This window comes from Pteropus medius, unplaced genomic scaffold (genome assembly GCF_902729225.1).
Source record: "Pteropus medius unplaced genomic scaffold, Ma_sr-lr_union100, whole genome shotgun sequence".
Classification (NCBI taxonomy): Eukaryota; Metazoa; Chordata; class Mammalia; order Chiroptera; family Pteropodidae; genus Pteropus; species Pteropus medius.
The window spans coordinates 11,904,652-11,919,854 of NW_024349801.1; the positions used below are offsets into that span (position 1 = coordinate 11,904,652).

At 33.9% G+C, this 15,203-nt stretch overlaps 1 protein-coding gene and 1 pseudogene across 1 annotated transcript in view; both read right to left on the reverse strand.

Moving 5' to 3' along the window:
* The window catches only part of CNTNAP4 (contactin associated protein family member 4), a 222,609-nt gene that overhangs the window by 82,597 nt on the left and 124,809 nt on the right, over positions 1 to 15,203 (reverse strand). Inside the window, exons 5-8 of the mRNA XM_039888850.1 lie at positions 7,689 to 7,892; positions 6,958 to 7,142; positions 6,038 to 6,181; positions 2,401 to 2,662 (exon numbers count right to left, since the gene is read on the reverse strand). Coding sequence (XP_039744784.1) covers positions 2,401 to 2,662; positions 6,038 to 6,181; positions 6,958 to 7,142; positions 7,689 to 7,892 — 795 coding nt within the window. The remainder of the gene's footprint in view (positions 1 to 2,400; positions 2,663 to 6,037; positions 6,182 to 6,957; positions 7,143 to 7,688; positions 7,893 to 15,203) is intronic.
* Positions 3,103 to 3,221, reverse strand: LOC120581035 (uncharacterized; annotated as a pseudogene).

Below are 15,203 nucleotides of genomic sequence, written 5' to 3' on the forward strand. Positions count from 1 at the left end.
CATCTGTCAGGCCCTGCCCTTGGGAGCAAGAAGTTTGTTTATAGGCCTGATCTTCACCTTTAGGGAAAAGCGGCAGCAGAAATGCTAAAATCACAGCAGAAATCTCAAATCTGACAATAAAGAATTTGTTCTAAATAGGAAAATATTGCTATACAATATAATACTATATAACAATATAAGTATTGTGTTGGGTTTTTGATGCCATCTGAATGATCTTTGCTTTGATATCTATAAAAATGATGAAGACTGACTATTTTGCGTCATGAGGGATTTTGTAGTAGTGCTAATATATATTTTTTATTTGGACTAATATACTATCTTTAATATTTAAAAATGATACAGATATATTTTTGATATATTTTCAAAGAATTCCAAGTGACAATTTGCAAAACTGTACATTAAAATTGTAGCCTGATAATTCAAATGTTTGCACAATTCAGTTCTTCTTCAACACAATTTAATTTTTATTCCATTGTAAAAGATAAAATGTTTTAGTTTTTAAACATATAAAACCAGTAATTTATATCTCCAGAAAATAAGAAAAATTGAGCCATCCTTTTATAATGGAAAGATTTAGTATAGTATGATACTAATCTACCAATAAGTAATTGATTCTCTTTAAAGAATCACTATAATACATTTTGACAATTGTTTTGGTTATTGAACACTGACATGTGAAACACGTGGAAAGTCTTTCCCTGTGAGAGAACAAGATGACCACCCACCCAACTACTCTTTAAACAGTCTACTACAAATGCAAAATGGACTTGCCTCACCGAAACTAGCAAAAATTAATATTTTTTAAAAAAAATAATTAGGAGTAGGTAAATAAAAGCCTACTTGTATTATCTGAAGTGTAACAATTTTTTACATTGACGATCCTGTTTAGTCTGGGCTCCTCATTATTAGCTATGGAAACAATCACATTAAGTCATATGATGTCATAATAGATTATATTGTATATATTTAGAGATTTTTAAATCAGAGTATTCTGTATAGACTTACACCTAGTAATTTATTAAATATACATGTTTGTAAAGTAATTTATTAAATATACACGCTTGTAAAGAAATGAATTCGCTTCATCGGGCTCACTACAGTAACATTGTTCTGAAGCAGTTTCTTTAAAAATGTTGAAAATTAGGCTATGAATATAACCACTTCTGAAGATGTCAAATAAATCAAAATAAACTACACATTAATTGCAGGCTTGCATTTTTAGGCCCTCATTTTAGAGAACCTGCTAATTATTAATATGACATTGATTTATTTCCTTTGTCAAGCTTGCAAATCTACCACATTTTGAATATCACATTAAAAAGTCACAGCAAAGTACCTCTTAAAAATTATAATATTGAACTTTCAGCTCCCACATTTGAACTGCAGTTATAGATGAACAACAAAAAAAAGATATATAAAGACGATGCATTTGTGTATCCACTTGTACACTTGTTTTTCTTATATTTAGTTTCTGACTGCATTTTAGCTTTTTTTCCTCTTAGTTATAGCCTATTAATTTTGGTCAGAGTTCATATAGAGGAGTAGTGCAATGGCATCTTTAAATTGTTTTTAAAGATCATTTATTAAATTGATGTAGCAATTTACCCCGACGTGACCTGCAGTTGCTTTACTTGGATGTTATCCCACATACATATGAAAATGTGATAGAGATTCCTTGTCAAAAGCTATATAATTTTAATGAAGAGACAAAAATATCCTTCACCCAAAGCACTGACCTAAATTAGACATTAATTTTCCAGACACTCATATAGTCTCCTTAATTATATTCCTTCGAATCATTAAAATTGTACCGTATTGCATAGAAGTGGAGAGAATTACGTTTGGCGCCCAAATGAGAAGCTTTGCACAAATCTTTTCATCTTCCCAAAATATATACAACTCTGTACAGACACATCAGCCAGTCAAGTTACTTTAAGTACTTAGACATTACAACACTAATATAGAGATACAGATACAAGAAAGACCTCTGTTTCTCTCACAGACCAGGTAATACTAACAGCTTTGTTAGACAAAGCCTAGTTTTCTGCTGAAGACACCCAGTAAAATTTTGGGTCCACTTCAAAGTCTTTCACATTTTTCCCAAAAAACATTTCCTCAGCATATGTTGATTTACCTGGAGCGGACGAGAGGGTCACAGAAGGAAAGTTCTATTCGCTATAAGTATCGTTTAATTAGTAAGAACTGCTAGTGTTGGAGCCATATTTAAAAGGAAATTAGAAGCAAGTTCCTCTAAGAAAGAGTACTGATAATCTTATTAACTCAAGTATTCATTTATTAAACAGATATTAAGTTTTTGGTTATGCATAAAATTTTATGGAGAAAGGACAGAGGGATAATGAAATCTTCCATATGCTTTGCCTGCGGGAGTGCACTTATTACCTGCTGTGACGTCACTGGGTAATTTTCCTGGCTGGAAGAGATTCAGCTTAAGTTTTCCATCTTTAAGAAAGAGGAGGAGACCCCCTGAAACCAGATGAAGTTCACTGAATAGCAGAAGCCCTGCCTTGTTCCAGGTTCGAAATTGAAAAGCAGCAGAAACCTCATCCTCCCCGGAAGAGCTCGGCAGTGCTAAGTAACTCCTGGGGCTGAGAAAAGTCACGGGCACAGACTGTGGCTGTGAACAAGAAAATGACACATTTCCCTGAAAATAAAAGAAAAGAAAAAGCTTTAAGAATGAGTCATAGCACCTCAGCAATAGAAACTGAAATATTCACAAAGGCTATTTATCAATCTCAAACTAGCCTCGACTTAAAACAACAAAAGTTTTCAACATGAAAATTCAAATGCTTGTTGTACATCTTAAAGGTTCTCCGAATCCAGAGATATTATGGTCAAGCAAATTTCTCCCTGGGTTTTTCTAGGTGAAATCCTTTTCTCCCCATCTCTCGACCTTTACAGAGGTGTCGAACTCAATGTAATTGAAGTCAATAAAAATTTATTCAAGCCAACTCTTCAATTTTATTTTTATTTTTTATTTATTTTCATTTATTTTATTTTATTTTTTAGGCGAGGCAACCCTTGGTTGACCTCACAGATTGCAAGGACCTTGTCATCTTACAATCCTTTATTTTTTATTTTTTACGCCTATAGCACCTGGTCTTCCTAGGTGGCCTCTCATGCAAGTACTAACCAGGCCCGACCCTGCTTCGCTTCTGAGATCAGACAGGATCGGGCTTGTTCAGGGTAGCATGGCCGTAGACTATTTTTTTTTTTTAACTTTGAAAAATAGTTTTATTGAGAGTCAACTCTTTATTTTGATCTTTTACTTGGCTTTCCCTTCCCCCTCACTTCACCCCTTTGCTGCCTTTGTTTTCTAAGCCACTCTATAACATAGTCTACTGTTTTTTTGTCCATATTTTTTCATATTTTTCTCTGTTCCCATTGAGTCACATATATATATATATGTTTCAGTTATATGTTCAGTTTACACACTTAAATATATGTTTATAAATACATATACTTATATACTGAGTATTTGTTTATAGAAATAGGAGCCATGTTTTATGCCATTTATGATTTTATCACTAAAATATACCTTACAGAAATTATTTTGAGTTATCTGTGACATAAACCTAATTCCTTCTTTTTATTGATTGCATAATTACCGTGTGAGTGTACAAATTTTCACTCAATGAAAAGAACAATTTTCCTGCTCATGTGTGTGCACTTTCCAGGTTTTGCCTCTCCCAACGATGCTGTCATAAATAACTCTGAATGCTTTTACGTGTACTGGTATTTTTAGTTCTACAGAAGGAAGTTCTAAAGAGAGAATTACATGTACTTATATGTTTTAATAAATATTTCCAGCTTCTTTTCCAAAAAGAAAAAAGTAAAATATTCCCCATTTCCACCAGTAATATATGAGGATATCCTTTTCCCCACATTCTTAGCAGAAATAAGTATTATGGGTCTTTTGAATGTGAACGAATTCAATGACAAAATGTCAAGTAATATATCATTCTTATTTATCTTTCATTTAGCTGACTAATAGTGAATTTGAGCATTTTTTATGAGTTTGTTGCTCTTTTGGACTCGCTTTCCTCAGAATGGTCTGCATATCCTTTGCCGATTTTTAATTTTTCCTGCTTTTCCTTTAGGTTTTACATTGGACACTACAATGTACAATGTACTATTTATATTCCTTTTTTAACTACTTTTGTCTTTTTCTTATCATTATGCTCTTGTTATCAGTCATCAGATATACATGTATTATTTTTCATCTAATGGTTTAAAAATAGATCTTCAAGATACATTAGATTGCATAAATTTTCATTAAAGTTCTATATATGAAAAAACTATTTTGCTATTAGAATAAAATATATATTTAAGGATCAAAAAAAAACCACTTAAAATCTGAATTATTTAGAAAGAATTAAGCATGTTCCTGAACATGCTTCAGAAAATAAATGTTTTTATTTTTCCTGACAATAATTTAAAAAATATTTTCTCCGAATACAGATTTGAAAAGTCAATGAAATCAACTTTACTTAGAAGAATACACATTGAAATCAAACCATTGGGTCTTTGGTTAAACAAAAGTTTTTGGTTATATTGTAATTCTGTTAGAAGTGAATTAGCTTTCATTACAGACAAATGGCTTGTCCTAATGAATGAAGTAACAAAAAGTTGAAGAGTAAACTACACTAACCCATAATGTAAAGGCAATTATGAGACTAACCAACCTAGAACAAATAAAAACATGTAGCAGCTGCAAGTTGGTCACGTGCTTCATTTGGACAGCTGCCTGCTACCCTGAAAGCAGCAAATCTTCTTGCCAATGAAAAGTGGGTGTTAGCTGCATGAGCAGTTTCTGGAAATTCATTTTGCCAATTGAACACACACATCAATATATCTATAATATTTTTATTTTTATTTTTAATTATTTTCTCTATTCTAAAAAAAGACTTAAAATTTCACTGATTCCATATTCATGTAAATACTATCAATTCACACAAAAGAATTGAGAATAAAATCTTTCATAAACAATAAGTATTCTCATGATGTGTTTTAGGATTTGTAGATACAACACGAGCTTAAATTTACATATTGAATTTTGGACAATTAAGGAAATATATTCAAATGGATATGTGCGTGTGTGTGCATTTTTCTATCATCAAGTTAAACTGAAAATCATGCTTCCCAGAATCTCCTTTCTTCCCTGGTTCTGGTTAAAAGTTAGGCAAAAAGGGAGCCTTCTTGATATTTGAGATAGAAGAGAAACACCGGCCATTTTCCTCCAAAGGTTTTTTTGAGTGCATGTGTGTGATCTTGCACAGTGAAAGATGACCACGGAGAAGCTGGTTCCAGTTTGCCCTGGCTCCCCTGCACTCTGCTCTATCTCTTCTTCCTGACAGCTGGCCTCCACTTTCCAGTTCCTCTGGCAACTGTTAAGTGCCAAGTCCTAAAATAAATCCCTTATTCATAAAACTCATAGTTGTGCTGCTTCCCTGACTGGACCCTGACCAATACAGTTATCTTTAAATTCTGCTGCATTTTCATAGAATTAGAATATAATGCAGCCTGACCAATACTGCTGTTGGTACAGGTTGGCAGCTGCAATGTTGTAACAGCCTTATTAGTTTCTTTTATTTGCTATGAATGACCATGGCAAAATAAAAGTTTATCAAAAGTCCCTCTAATATATACATGGATATTATCTGATTCCAGGAACTCAGTATGCTTGTTTAGAGTTTGTCAGGGAATATCTTATTTAAAAAATTACAGGGCAAAAGAAATTAGTCTCCTGAGAGTAATAATATCACAACAAAATTAAATTATCAACTGTAAAAAAAACCAAACCCTGCTTTACTTCATATGAAAAAAAGTCATGCCTTGTGAATTATAATTCCTTTAGATAGAACTAATCACATATGCATATTGCCAAGCAGAGAAAAGTTTTAAAAGAATAAAAGTAAATTTTAAAACATCGTTATCAGATGGTCCAACATGGAGCAATTTTATCATGTGGAAAAGCTGCATAGTTTTTACTCCTTCCTTCACATGAAGACTCTCTTACCATAGTGATGATCTGTGGTTTTTGTTGCTTGGTCAAATTAATGATATCCACTCCATTATAATAGAGATTTTCTAAACACCCATGAAAATTTTTATGGAAGAATGATGCTGATTTTCCAGGTGCTGGAATCCCTCCGAAGCTGATCTTAGAAAGAAAAATGGCATCAATAATATTGTTTAGTGATTTTCTGATAATCTACTTAAATAGTTATGATTAGAAACTGTAGCTATAATCATCACATAGATCAGTTTTTCATCACCCTACACTGCCATATTATTCATTTCAAATGGAGTTTTTTTAATGAAGATACATGTTTCAAAACAAATTTACACGCATTCTGTTTTAATCTACATTAGAGTTTGATTATTCTTACAAGTTGCTAATCACATTTGGATTTGATGTTTATTAATTGATGAATAAAAACACATCTTTCTATCCACTGTTATCTTGATCATTTTAATAATATAACCAATTATGACACCTGATTTTATATACATTTCTCGCACACAATGATATTTGTGTGTTTGAATCGATTGTTAATGAATTAATTAATCTATTCATTGCTACAGCCTCTCCATAAATCTATACTTTGGGGGTGTACCATAGCACAAAAAATCATACGACATAATTTATATTATTTGTCATAATCGGATCTCTTCTTGGAGATTTCCTACATATGACATTCTGACGACTACCTATTTCAGGTAAAAAAGATGATCTCTCTCTTCATAATAATAAATTAACATATAATGAGGAAGAAGAAGACTCAGTAGTGTATACCCAAATCTGGGGCTGTGAGCTATGTCACCTAGGGGAAACACTTCATCAGGATTTTTTACGCTTATTGTGTATTTTCTTTTGCTAGGTTAAATCACATATATATCATAAAACTTGTATTAATTGAAACATAACTGTCACACCTCATAATCAAGATCCAGGTAACTGAATTCTCCTTGGGTGTGGAAATGCTCCCTGTGCTCATCCACTGTAAAGTTGACTTGTTTGCCCAAGCGCTGGACAAGCACAGAATGCCAATGCTGATCATCCAGCAGGCTGCCCAGGGTGAGACTGATCACGGCATGTGTAGAGGGTAGGTTAGCATCACCTTAAAAGAGAAAAAAAAAATCACAGCACCATTATTCTCAGTCTAAAAGAAAAAGTTTTCTTTTTGTGGGCCAGCGTCTTTCATGATAATTGCAATCTTCTTCCATGCATTCCATCTAAAACACTAGTTTTGATTTACCTGAAGTTTGAATATAATATTCTTTCAACCTTGCTGTAATTTCTTCCACTATTAATTCTTTTTATTAGCATTACCCATCACATGCTCATTTTCAATATAAATTTTATCTTTGCTACAACCTCATTATTTTTACTACCTTAATATTTTTCAATGACCCATCCCTTTTTACATGATGTTAAGAAATAGCTATGTAGTTCTATTGACACTATGTAAAAAACACTGAATGAGGGTCTTATACTATTTGCAAAATATGAACCATTCTTACATGAAAGTACGATATTGGTATATATGCCCTTGAATCTGGAAATAAGGTACCTTAATTGTTATAAGATAAGTTATAAAAGCAAAAAATTACTGAAGTGAAAGCTAAATGACCAGATTTTCAAGAATTTCACCAAATAGTTTTACCTGAATTAATAAGTAAAAAGAGCTTTCCTCTTCTTAATTCCAGTGTGATGTGATCTCCACTTTGCCCTTCCCTGTGGAGTAGAATCCCATCACTCTGCATGGTTTTAAATTTCAAAGAAATAATATCCTTTATTGGGCTCAGGGATTCTTGGTCAAATCTGTAGAGAAGGGAACTTTTTCCATCAAGATCAACCACCTCTGATTCTAGAGACAAAGATATTAAAAGTCATTGTAAGGATAAACATGCTTTTCATTAAGCATTTTAAATGTCTATATATAGAGAAAGTATCATACATACACAGATACAGTATAGTTCAGCTCTAAGCCAGTCGTAATAAGTGAAAATAAAGCCACCACATGTCTCGTTCCCTCTTGATACTTGAGATTGATTCCAGTTTGGTCTTTACTAAGATTTTTACAAAATTCATGATCTAAAAGTACATTTTAAAAGGTATTCCTAATTTTCTCTTATATTATTAAAGGCTGTTCTTTTTCATTCCATAAAAAAAAAAAGACAAAAGATTATAAGAAATATCCATAAAACCACTTTGTGCACTCCACGATCAATATTTTTTAATGGTGTTCTTGAAATTTTGAAGTTAAATGGTTTTTTGCTCCTGAAAAAGTGGCTATGATACCTCAAAATTCTTTCATACATGCCATGTATAAAGGAGATCCTAATACAAATAAACACATATACATCAGACTCATCAAATGCCACTTCAAATAAATATTAAACTGACCTTTGTGTTTTATTTAATTTTATTATTTTTTATGGCTAATTAATAGTGTTTAAGAGCAAAGTTATTGTCTGTCTTCTCAAGGGCATCATTAAAAAGACGTTCACTTAATGATATTATAAGGGCTGTTCTGCATTTCTGTCACACCTGTGACATTGACATGTTTTATCAGCTTTCAGACAGTGTCTTATCTACTCATTGTCAAGATCACTTCTATTCAGTTCATCTGAAAAAAGGTGTCATGTTATACCGGTAACATAACAGTTCATCTGTCAAAATCAGTTGCACCCTGAACAAGAGACACAATAAAAGAACTCATAATACTCAGAAAGCCTACCAGTGTTTTCTACATTTCACAAGTCAAAGATTTTTTTAAGGCAATTACCCTCAAGAGTGCATTTATGTAATAAATTAAGAGGGTAGGGAAAGCCAATAAAATATGAAGCTATTTTTCAACTGGCTAGCTGACTTCTCAAAGAAATGACATTACAGTTTACTCATCTTGTTTCATTTGACAAAGTCATTACATTTACTTGTATGCCCAAATATGCATTTCATTCAGATTATCCATCATAGTTAATGTGAACTATTCATATTCACCACCACCAGTTTTTTTCAACTATTTTATACAGCTATCTTTTGAAATTGCAAAGGTTTGATTTTTCTACATCTTAATGTGCTTATAAAAAATTCATTCACCAAGTACACATGAATAAACATTGCATTCTATAGAAAGAATAATGTTAACCAAACAATTATTCCTTGTTATATAGCTGAATAAATGTGCATGGTAAAAACATAACTTTGTGTCAAATACAAATAATATGTTCTATGATTATTAGATTACAGTAAATTAAGAAAAATTCCAATAAGACAGACTTTAAATGCGGACACATTTGGAGCAATGCAGTTATATCTGAGTTAATGTGTCGCTTCAAGGCAACCATTGTAATAATGATTTTATTTTAGATAAAGTCTATTTTTGGAATTAGCTACCAAGAGGATTTCTTTTCCAGGAAAGGTTTAGTCTGTGTTACTTCAGCCTACTATTTCTTTTTTTAATCTTCTTCGCTATTGTTGTTATTACACTTGTAATGTCATGTTAACCTTTCACGGCACCTAAAGCTTTTGTGCCTGGAATATTTCCATCAGCAAAATGGGATAGTGAAAAACATCAGACAAGTGATGACTAAAGCAATGGCATATTGTTTCGTGTTTTAAACCAAAGCCACTTGCCATTTCCTCTCACTCTTGCCTATTTTCTTCTTACTTCACAGGTACAACATTAAGTGATTTGATTCAGTCATTCAACAAATATTTATTTAGCCTGTCATGTTCAAAGTACTATGATGGATGCTGAGATTAAAAAAAAAAAAAAGTGACCAACACAAACATGGCCTCTGCCCTTATGGGGCTTACGTATACTCAGTGAAGATGGATGATAATTACCAAGTGAACAAATAAGTTCATAAACCATTCCAGACTATAAACAGGTATTCTGATCAAGGTAAAAAGAAGACTGAGGTCACTTTTGTTAAGGTGGTTGACGAAACTCAGCTCTCGGGTCTAAAAGCCTGGTACTAAAGCAGATCTAATCAATAAGCTTCCTACTCTCCATGCTCTTTAAGTCTAATATTTGTTCCCATGAACTAGAATTACTCTTAGAACATTTAATTCCAAGAGACACAGACATTCTCTCAATACTTTCTCCCCTTCACTGCTGTAAAAGGAAGCTCTGAGGATTACTGAGAAACTACAGGGATAGTCCATAATTTAGCTCTCAGAAGGAGGAAACAGTAGTGAGGGAGGAGCCGGCCTTGACAAAAAGGGCCTGAAAGCAAGAAAGTAGTGAAGTAGGGGAATCAACAAACTGGCTGCAAACATATCACAGATTCACGTGATTATGAATAATACCTTCGGGGTGGTAGGGGAGCATAATTCAGAATGCAAGTACAATGTCAGTAAAGGAAAACTTCAAGTTACATACAGGCTATATACACACACACACACACACACACACACAGGATTCTCAAAAAAAAAATATTCAGATGATTCCTAACAGTTTTACTTTAGACAGAACACTCCTAATAGCTCTAATATAAGTCACTGTTATTAAAAGCTATTTATACAACATGTCTGATACATAAAAAGCATGCACTTTTAAACAATCACAAAACACTGAGTTATGATTCATGAACTTAATGATATAAAAATCAGAAACTTGTCTAAAAAAGCTATTCTTTTTTTTTTTTTGAGAGAAAGAGAGAGGGTGAGCGCGCAAGCAAGCATTTGAATTCAATGTATCATCGTCAGCACCTCGCATTCCAAGGATGCTGGTGGAAGAGATAGGTACAGAGCAGAGGTCCCCAATCTTTTTGGCACCAGGGACCGGTGCTCCTATGAGAATCTAATGCCTGATGATCTGAAGTGGAGCTGAGGTGGTGATGCTAGTGTCGGGGAGCAGCTGCAAATACAGATGAAACCACAAGCTGGCCTGCCGCTCACCTCCTGCTGTGTAGCCCGGGTCCTAACAGGCCACAGACCGGTACTAGTCTGCGGCCTGTGTGGGGCTGGGGAGTCCTGGTACAGAATCTCTCTTGAAAGTAATCTTATTACTGTTAACAAAAATTAGAAAAACCGAAAATAAATCAAAGGCATAATTTCACATCCTTTCAATGTCATAATGGAATATTTTCTAACAGGCCCATCTAAAGATTATTTAATTCTAAGTGAATTTTACTATTTATTCTAGGGCCAGACTCTATCAAGTTACATGTTAATTTGTAGATTTTTTTTTTTCCCAGTAGAAATGCAAATGACTTCTGTCTGGTAGAAAATACATGCCCCTAAGTTATGGTTTTTCATCGTCCTGATGGACATTAACCATTTGGGTACTTAACCTGATACTAGTAACCCAATGTTATTTCTTGGATTCCTGTATGCACTCAGTCTCTTGAATTTTCTTTGGACTAGCTTTACCATTCTTCTGCTTCCTTCATTAATGAATCAAATGCACCTTTGATACGTATGTATTTTGTATTTGACTAAGTCATGTTTTTATGTTTTTAAAATTTTTACTTTTAACACTACTAACTTAAAAACTACACTCAGACTTTTAATCATTGACTGGGAAAGGAACATTTCAAGTCTTAGCCATCACTGGTAATGTTCAGAGTGAATTTATTTTCCCTATTTCACAAAGATTTTCAGATTTTGAACTCTTATAGAGCACTGCCAACACAAACACATTCTCATAAAAGAAAGAGTTCAGATGATCTATAACAATATTTCTTTACACTGAATCTGGATATATACCATTAATAAAATTAATCCAACTCAATAATTTAGGTGAAAACACTAAATTAAGCATCCAAAATAACATTAATATTTAAATTAACAGTCAATGACACATTTATTCTTATCTTTTGTCAAACGCTCTGGGAAAAGAATCTTCTGTACACTGTTGAACTGCATAAATATAAAAGTATAAGTGTTAGAAAATTGACTATAGGGAAAATTGGGAATCAAAACTTAACAAAATTCATGTCAGTAAGAGACGTATAGTCCAAAGATATACAAGAAGATGTTACTTGATTGAAAGGAATAATTATTTCTCTAATTGTAAACTTGTTCATTAGCATGCTGATCAACTGAGGTTACATTTTGATGATTGGATTATTATCAGTATTAATAACATGGCCCTGCTATACCCTGGCTCAGTGTGGGGAGGGCAGGAATTCTGATTTTCTAGTAACAAGTTACAAACTATTCTGACAGTCACCTCCTTTAGCCTAACCCTCTTTTGAGCCATTTTAGGCAATGTATACAGTATTATAGTTTAGCCTCGTAGTTAAGACAACTAGTCTGTGTGGGCTTGACTCTTCACTCTACCTTGCACAAGTGAATGAGTTTCTTATTGTTACTGTAACAAATGGCCACAAACTTGGTTGCGTAAAACAATACAGATTGACTATCTTACAGCTTTGGAATTCAGACATCCTAAAATCAAGGTGTCGGCAGGGCCTGTTTTCCTTCTGAAGTCTCCGGAAGATCATCCCTTTCTTTCCCTTTTCCAGCTTCTAAACACAATCTGCATTCCTTCGTTTGTGGCTCCTTCCTTCATGTACGAGACCAGTATCATAGAATCTTCCCACCTCTCACGCTTTCTCATTTTTGCTTTTGTAGTCACTTCTCTGACTCTGATCCTCTCACCTCTCTAAGGACCTTGTGATTACATTGGGTTCACCTGGAAAATCTAGGATAATCTCCCCATCTCAACATCCTTAATTTAATAACACCTATAATGTGTCAATGTCATATAATGTAACGTATTTGCAAGTGACAGGGCATTACTTTACCACAGCAAGCTACTTAACGTCTTAGTCCCTGTTTCCTCAACAGTAACATGGGAACAACAATAGTATATTCTTCTTAGGATTGTTGTGTGAATGTATATCTGCATAATTTTTGGAAGAGTTGCTGACATATAATTAGACTTCAATAAATGTTAGCTACTTAATGCTAATACAATTATTTATTATAGAATATGAGGTAGGGAAATAGGTTCATAAAAAATAGTTTAATAAATACATTTGGTGTATTCATTTTTTAAAAGCGGCCTCTTTAAAAAATAATGAATTTCTGAAGTGTACAAGAAATGCTCAGTTATCAATGTCATTGCCAGGTTATGCAGCAAGAATGATTTTGAGCCATCTGCGGGTTCTGTGGCTTTTCCTCTGTCTGTCAGTGAATGCCTGAGCTGATTCACCATGGCAATTGTCAGTGACCTGAATCCTCCTCAGCGAATACCTCCATCACAAATCTTCCCATTTATAGCAGGAATCAAGAAAAAAGAGACTCACAAAGATTGTGGGCCTACTCTCATATCAATTATCCCTGTGACCCCAGGAAGAGGTACAGTCTGCTTTATTTGCATGATTCAAAAATACAATCTTCCATGGAATACAGAGTTTTCCAATAAAAAATATTCAAATTTCTTTTAGGGAGTTATGTCAGAAGCGGTATTGCTAAAAATGTGTATTCTGTGCTCCTTCCTGCAGCACATATTTATAGTGAGTTCTCTGTGAACCCAGTGGAAAACACGGCATTGCATAAAAACAAAATGCTTTTTTCTCCCAAGGAGCTTTATTTCTGCGTCAAGGCTTGGTCCCGAGTGATTTCTAACATGTGCAGAAGTCGATCCACTCAGCCTCAGAGAAGGATGTCAACCAAATTGCAGGAGTGCTTCACCTCTATGAGCAGCAAACTGTTTTTTCTACCTCTGCATAGTTCACATGAAAACACACTCATTATAATATCTTCTACTTGACCGGGTATCCTTCCCTCACCCCTGCATCCTACTGCTGCTCCAGAAGTTTGAGGCTTCGCAATTGTGAGAGGTTGCCATTTGAAAAAAGCAATATCCTCCCTATACCCGCTTCCCAAGTGGATCACTAAGAGTAACATTTCCAAGAGCATGCTTTCTTAAATTGAACTCCATGCCCCCCCATGCCCAGAATCAACTGAGGAAAATAAATATTTAACATCCTGGGCTCTGCCTGAGCCATACCCAGAAATACATGTTCCTGAGTGATCCTGAGGCAGATGACAGCATGAGGGTTATCTGACAAGAAGAACGAGAAGGTGACAGAAACCTAGTCTCTGAAAATGAATGACCTCAATACATACTGAATTGTACCATGGAAAATAAATATGTTTTCTTTATCTATACTGTAGGTGGTACTTGCAGAAAATTGTGGAGGTGGGAGTGACTTTTCCCTGAAAGATGCTTCAGGGAGAAATTGATTCTGTGAGTTAAACTATGAATCATCACATTATTGATGAGATCAGTTGACTAAGAAACTTAAAAGAGAAAAATTGGAATAGAAAATGAGTGAACTTGAAAACAAATCCTTGAATAATAGAAAATTGACTTTATTTGAAGGTCATGAAAGAGTTCTTGAAAAAACACGAGAGTCTTCTATTAATTCTTTGGGAGTCACCTCAAAAATATACATAGAAAAAAAAAAGAGTGCTACCATTGGAGAAAGAGCTATGGACCAAACTCTTCTTACATGAAATCAGCCTTAAACACTGATCATACTGCTCTTTATTTGAAAATTTACTACTGATGAATTGCTAAACAAACAGAGGTCCAATTTTGACTTCTAAGAACCATAAGCCAGACCGAGTCACCTTTAAACTATTATATAGTGAAACATTAAAGCAACAGCATGATGTATAGGCACTTGAGATCTGAATTACTGTATTGGGTTTTAAAGAGATGGAGAAAAGAGACCAAGCACTTGAGAAATCAACAGGAAATAGGTTGTACTATTTTTGCATAGTAGCATAAAAGGGCACAGAATGATTTAAGGGACTCTTAAATTTAAAACAACTAAAATTAATTCAATAAAAAGGAAGAAGGCACAGGATCAAATGCTGCATATAACCACAGGGGAAAGGTGACGTTACTATCACAGTTTTAAAGAGAGTTAAGGTCAGTGACAGTACTCCAGGAGGTTATGGGAACAAACATGATCGCTGACGCTGAAATGTCAATCTGAATTAACCTTTTAAATAGATTTGAAATTGGTAATGTCTACTACGTCAAGGTCACTTGAGTGTGTCATTGGAGAATGTAAGTTGTATTACTATTTCTAATATTTATTTATAATTTTTATAATGCCACAGAAGTCACTTACATGCTTTTTCTTAATTTCCTTGTTTGGAAGATGTGGAGAATAATTCCAATCTCTCACACTACACAAAAAAG